Raw genomic sequence first — 5448 nt, 5'->3', positions numbered from 1 at the left:
TTTGATTCATTTTTCAGGCAGAGTGGGACTTTGGTGTGTTCTCTGGTATTGAAGGGATAGAGAAACCAGATCCGAGGATTTACAAGCTTGCGCTAGAGAGAGCGGGGAATAATATTGCGCCTGAAGAGGTTTTGCATATTGGAGATAGTATGCGCAAAGATTATGGTCCGGCCAAGAGTATAGGGATGCATGCTTTGTTGCTTGATAGGTTTAAGACAGAAGCTGCTAAAGACTGGACTGAAGCTGGAGCTATTGTGCTTCCTGATTTGGTTGCTGTTCAACAACTTTTGGAGTCTGATAAGTTGAAATGTTAAAAATGGGACATCTCTTAAGTATGAAAATCTAATGTATTGTAGTATTGCACATGTTGTCTCCTTTTTCCTGGTTTGAGAAAAAGATAAGTTTCAACCTAAAGTTCTATAACCTCAATAATTAAAATTATTCAAACTAAACAAAATCACACTTTTAACAAGATGAATGCAACAACAAGTGAAGTTCGGAATTTACATGAGGAAGAAAGTATCTTTGTTTACTTTATTTAGAGATACAACACAACACAGCAGAAGAGGAAGAGGAAAAGCAAAATGTTTTGACTTAAACAGCAGCTTCAGCTCTGGAAGGGATCTTCCTTATGACAGAGATCGTATCACCAACTTTGATTGTCTTCTTGCCTTTGTCTTCAGTGTTGGTTAAGTTCCAATTCCAAACCATCTCCTTACCAAAGAAAACCTGTCGTAAAAAAGCGAAATCGATATCAGTTTTATTGAATCTCGGTTTAACATCATAGTGAATCCAACAAGTTTCTCTCAAAACCAAGAGCTTATGCTAAACTTTCCACGCGGTTTCTTGTCTGGCATTAAGACATTGTCTGATCTGAATTTCATCAGAGTTTCAGTTGGTTCTGCTGCACCAGGAACCCCGGTTTCTTGATTCACAGTTGGTACCTGAAAGAACAAAATGGTTAAAGCCTCAACTTGAGAATCTGAGTGTACTTTAATTTCACATCATATTCACCTTGCAGCGGCTACATAGCCTAACTCCTTGGAAAACTAAATCGTTTATCTTGATTTCATCCCAAAGATCTTCACCGAAAGGATCACAATTATCAACAAGAATGCTACATAGAAACAACAAACCACGGATTATGAACAAAACAACCATCATTGAAGGTATTAAGACTTCGTGATGAATGAAAGTTTACTTGGGTCTAAAACGGTTTATAGGCACCGGTTCTGGCAGCAGTGTATTCAACTGGTCTAGAGAAGCCTAAGAATCAAAAGCAAAAAGAACATCAAATGCGTATTCTCATTAACAGATATTGGAATTGTGGGTATTGGCTCACCTGAGATGCAAACAAAAAGGGGAACATATCTGCAAATGTTGTAGAGTAACCTGCTGCAAACTCAGGAGGTGAAGGTCTAGTTTCAGTGTCTGTAGATAAGTTTCAAAAGACTTGATCATTGATCTGCATCGAAATATGTTTCAAATGAAAAAAATTCACAAGAAAAATATAAATCAAAACCTTTCTTAAACCGAACCAAACGGCTTTGTTTTCCAAGAAAATCTGAAAACCATTTTGCAGCTTCTTCTCCTTCATCAAACGCAGATCCAGACCATTCCCACATGGACACACCTTCTGCCACCGAGCTTGGCTTAGTCAACGGGATCTTTAACGGACTCATACCAGGGGCATTTAATACTGCAAAATGAATTATCAAGAACATAAACTCGAGTCTCAAAATTCAGACATAACTTTCGTAGTTTAGCCAGACACTCACCCAAAAATGAGTCCTTTGTTGGCTCCCAATCTTCCAAGAAGGCTTCCTTAGGCAACTCAGATTCAACAAGAGCAAGCTTTGGCTCAACTCTTTGAGTGTATGCTCTTCCTTTGTAGTTCACAACTAACCAATAGCGGTCCCATTGAAATCCTACATCAGTTTCCACAGATTTATGTTTGACTTCATAGTCAAACATTTCATCATTCACACCCATAGTGAAACTTCAGTGTTCATGCCAACAAATAAGGGAAGATTTTAGTCCTTCAGTTTCTCAGAAAAAATGATCACTTTCCATCCAATCAAGCAAAGACACTTTATAGTATCATCATACTCATCACAATGAGAGAGAACAATCTAATGTTCATACCAACAAACAAAAAGAGAGAATTTTATTGTTTACTCTCATTGTACCGGAAACTTCGTTCTCTCTCTCTCTCAAAAAAAAATTCACTTTGCCTCAAGTCAAACAAGACCCTTTATTACCATCATCAAAACACATAACTTGTAACTTCACATGAACAGATCAAAATCTCAGAAATTAATTATTATACCATTTATTTTTTTAAAAAAGGAGCTTTTATACTTTCTCAGGAATCAAAGGGAGAGAAGAAGATTGTTCTTGAATTTTTTTACCAGTATGAGTTACGGTAGCCTGAGTAACAGAGATCCCACGGCAAGATTTGATCGGATAAATGACCAAAGATTGAATCTTTAGAGCTTCCTCCATCTCTCTCTTTCACAGACAGTGGCACCCCTGACACGATGATGAATCTTTCAACTTTTTAGTGGGTGGGTAATCGAACAATTCAAGTCTTTGGTCATCGTTTTCAAAAAGGTGTCGTTTTGGGTTTGTGCATTTTACACACGTGGACTATATTACCAGACCGGTTACACCAACCCATTCAATGAATGTTATCACTTTCACCCCCAAAAAAGAGAACAACTCTTACCAAAATTTCTATCAAAATGTTTTTTACAAAAAGATGATCAGATACTCAAATAGTAGTAAATAGATAATATGATTTAGTTAATATTTTGTTCAAGAACGCATTAATAGGTGAAAAAAGTTTATCGAAGTCTAAAGATTAAAGAAAAACAGTAAGAAAAGAGAAGCAAATAGCTTTCAACTGTGTGTCTCAACATAGTAACGTTTGAACGTTATTGGAAAACCAACGCAGCTTTAAACTTCTGAGTAGGATAAGTTTTTACTTAAAAGTTTTATCTGATCCAACCAGAAGAGTCTGATTCTAAAAGTGCAATGTTTTTTTTTTGTAGCCATGGTTATTACTTCTACTTGTTACGCTTCGCAGCACGTTTTCCGTGACCCTTCTTTGGTGGTCCTTTGTTACGACGCTTCAACATCTCAAGCTTTGATATCCGCCTACAACAACACACAACTTCAAGTTAAAATGCCTCTCAACCAAAGATTAACATTACCAGTGGAATAAACCAAAGTGTAAGTGAAGTTTAGAAAGTACAATCCATAAACTATCCTCTTCTCAAATAAGATCATATTGCTACTTTGCTGCAGTTAACATCAGAGACGCAAGAAAAAAGACTCCTCTTAAGCTTCACAAATCACAGTCATCTAAGTACGATACTCATACTATCTACATCGAGTTTCTTTCTCATGGTTCCTACACTAACCCCAAATTTGCAGTTGAACTAAAGCTTGTGGAAACATGTTACAGCTTGATCTAATTCAGAGATTTCAAGTGGTTTCTATGATAAACAAAGCAATTCATTGGAAGGTAGACAAAAAAAAAAAAAAAAGAGAGGTTTAGGAAAGTACTCTTGTTCTTCTCTAGCCAAGACATTGGGATCCTCATTCTTAATGTCATATGGATACCATTCTGCAACCTTGTCACCAACAAGCTTCTTCCTTAATATCTTATGAGGAGATCTCTGTCCCGTTGGGTTAAGCATATGCCCGAAAATCCTGGCTCTCGCTTCGTTCACACCTCGACCCACTGCTGAAGATATAAGGCTTTTCAGGCTACCACTAGCCATCTTCCTTGACTCTATACCAGCTAAAAGTAAGAAACAGAACGAAACAAGAATCAACTTAACAAAATGACACATTGTAGTCTGATAGATTTGACAGAAAGGCACAAACATTTAAATCACAAACTTGATGTTGAAATACAGTAGCTTCTGAAATTACGAGAATGTACAAACTATGAGAATCTTAAAATTAAGGTTTCTATGTCAGTGCTATCAACTCTAAGCAACGATTCCGCAAAACTAGGTTCCGTTTACTTATCATTAGCTTCTAAAAACAGGAAATTTCGTTACTGAAACGAAGACATCAGCATTAGTTCCAGAAGAATCTGGGTAAAGTTCCTACATTTTAAACGGGAAGAATTGGTGAAAGAAAAAATGAAAACTTTAAAAGGATCCCTAGATCACAATAACGTTAGAAACGCAATCCAATCCATAATCACGAAAAGAAAGCAAAGAGATAAGTATTTTCGTTATGAGTACCCAAGACACACTCTCTGAGACATTTCATCGAACACGTTTCGTGCCCGAATCAAGAAAATTTTAAAGGAACCATTTTCACCATTGGCAATGAGATTACAGGTCGAACCTCGACGGAGAAGAAGAAAGTGAGAAGAGAGGAACTTACCGAGAAGAGAAACAGTAGCGACGGCGACGAAAGAAGAAGGAGAGATGTAAAATGAGAAGAAGAGAAGACTAAAAAAATGAAAATAAAAGCTTTTGGACAGGTATGGGTTCTGTTTGAACGTTTTAAAGTATAAGGTCTGTTTCTATACATATTGGAAATAAAAGGATACGGTACGCAATTACCCAAAATGAAGAAAAAAATAATACGTTGCTTTCATTTAGAGTTGAAATAAAGACCTCCCGCTTACTAAACGGGTGCTCTAACCAACTGAGCTATGAAAGCTTCGATGTTTACAATGTAACACGTATTTTAATATCCGTATCGCTTTTTGTTGACTAATAATTTAAATCTTACGTTAACCTTTGTGGTTTTTAGATTTGCCGAAACTATTATTCAAAAACCTAAACTATAATTCAAATATGTAAAATCTTGGAACGTACCAAGACGGAGTTTTGCTTCAATGATGAGTTATATAACATTTAGATATACACGTGAATGGAACAATGCTTTGAGATGGATTGATTACCTATATTGTCCATATATATGGGTAGGTTTGATCAGTATGGACCAAATGAAGAAAGAAGATGAACTGTTACACAAATTAGCAATTGGGTTTCATTAAGAGGCATAACCACAAGCTAAAGTGACAAATAACTATGCAAATTGAGACTGATCATATTTCAGGAATAAACCCTAAATAAGAACATCCCATTTAACAAAATTGAGAATGTTTTGTAAATGCGGATGAGGCAATAATAAAGTGCAGAAAGTAAATAACACAAGAACTTTGTTAACGAGGTTCGGTTTTTCCTACTCCCCGGGACCACGTCCAGATTTCGATTTCACTAGAACAAGAAAGCAAATACAACCTGTTCGCAAACGCGTAAATCAAGCACAACCCTCTTAATTCACCGCTCCGTTCTATAACATGAAATCTTAAGGATAAATCTCTACCATTAACTAAACTCACACCTAGCCTAGATTCAAACCAAGATAACCTAACCTTGGGCTAAACTCCCCCTGAGCCTAGACTTCAGATCT

General features: G+C 36.5%; 3 protein-coding genes and 1 non-coding gene across 7 annotated transcripts in view; 1 reads left to right on the top strand and 3 right to left on the bottom strand.

The window, feature by feature from the left end:
- The window catches only part of LOC104760490 (haloacid dehalogenase-like hydrolase domain-containing protein 3), a 2306-nt gene extending 1985 nt beyond the window's left edge, over window positions 1-321 (top strand). Inside the window, exon 4 of the mRNA XM_010483414.2 lies at window positions 18-321. Coding sequence (XP_010481716.1) covers window positions 18-314 — 297 coding nt within the window. The 3' untranslated portion in view covers window positions 315-321. The remainder of the gene's footprint in view (window positions 1-17) is intronic.
- On the bottom strand, window positions 479-2558 carry LOC104760491 (mitochondrial amidoxime reducing component 2-like). 3 transcript variants are annotated; one of them, XM_010483416.2, is made up of 8 exons: window positions 2412-2556; window positions 1779-1958; window positions 1523-1699; window positions 1343-1431; window positions 1202-1266; window positions 1015-1117; window positions 836-944; window positions 479-729 (listed from the first exon to the last, which is right to left on the bottom strand). In XM_010483416.2, exons 1-8 carry the CDS (start codon window positions 2503-2505, stop codon window positions 716-718), a joined length of 831 nt encoding a protein of 276 aa, XP_010481718.1. In that variant the 5' UTR covers window positions 2506-2556; the 3' UTR covers window positions 479-715. The 3 variants fall into 3 exon arrangements, with proteins under 3 accessions (XP_010481718.1, XP_019095733.1, XP_010481717.1); XM_019240188.1 differs by having other exon boundaries at window positions 511-729; window positions 831-944; window positions 2412-2558; XM_010483415.2 differs by having other exon boundaries at window positions 511-729; window positions 831-944; window positions 1779-1928; window positions 2412-2557.
- On the bottom strand, window positions 2833-4511 carry LOC104760493. 2 transcript variants are annotated; one of them, XM_010483417.2, is made up of 3 exons: window positions 4408-4511; window positions 3571-3808; window positions 2833-3159 (listed from the first exon to the last, which is right to left on the bottom strand). In XM_010483417.2, exons 2-3 carry the CDS (start codon window positions 3786-3788, stop codon window positions 3069-3071), a joined length of 309 nt encoding a protein of 102 aa, XP_010481719.1. In that variant the 5' UTR covers window positions 3789-3808; window positions 4408-4511; the 3' UTR covers window positions 2833-3068. The 2 variants fall into 2 exon arrangements, with proteins under 2 accessions (XP_010481719.1, XP_010481720.1); XM_010483418.2 differs by having other exon boundaries at window positions 3571-3799; window positions 4408-4509.
- TRNAT-AGU lies at window positions 4616-4689 on the bottom strand. Its single transcript has one exon. It is a non-coding gene; the product is annotated as a tRNA-Thr (tRNA).

The sequence above is a fragment of the Camelina sativa genome, chromosome 18 (assembly GCF_000633955.1).
Source record: "Camelina sativa cultivar DH55 chromosome 18, Cs, whole genome shotgun sequence".
NCBI lineage: Eukaryota > Viridiplantae > Streptophyta > Magnoliopsida > Brassicales > Brassicaceae > Camelina > Camelina sativa.
This window is presented reverse-complemented; position numbering and strand designations above follow the sequence as displayed.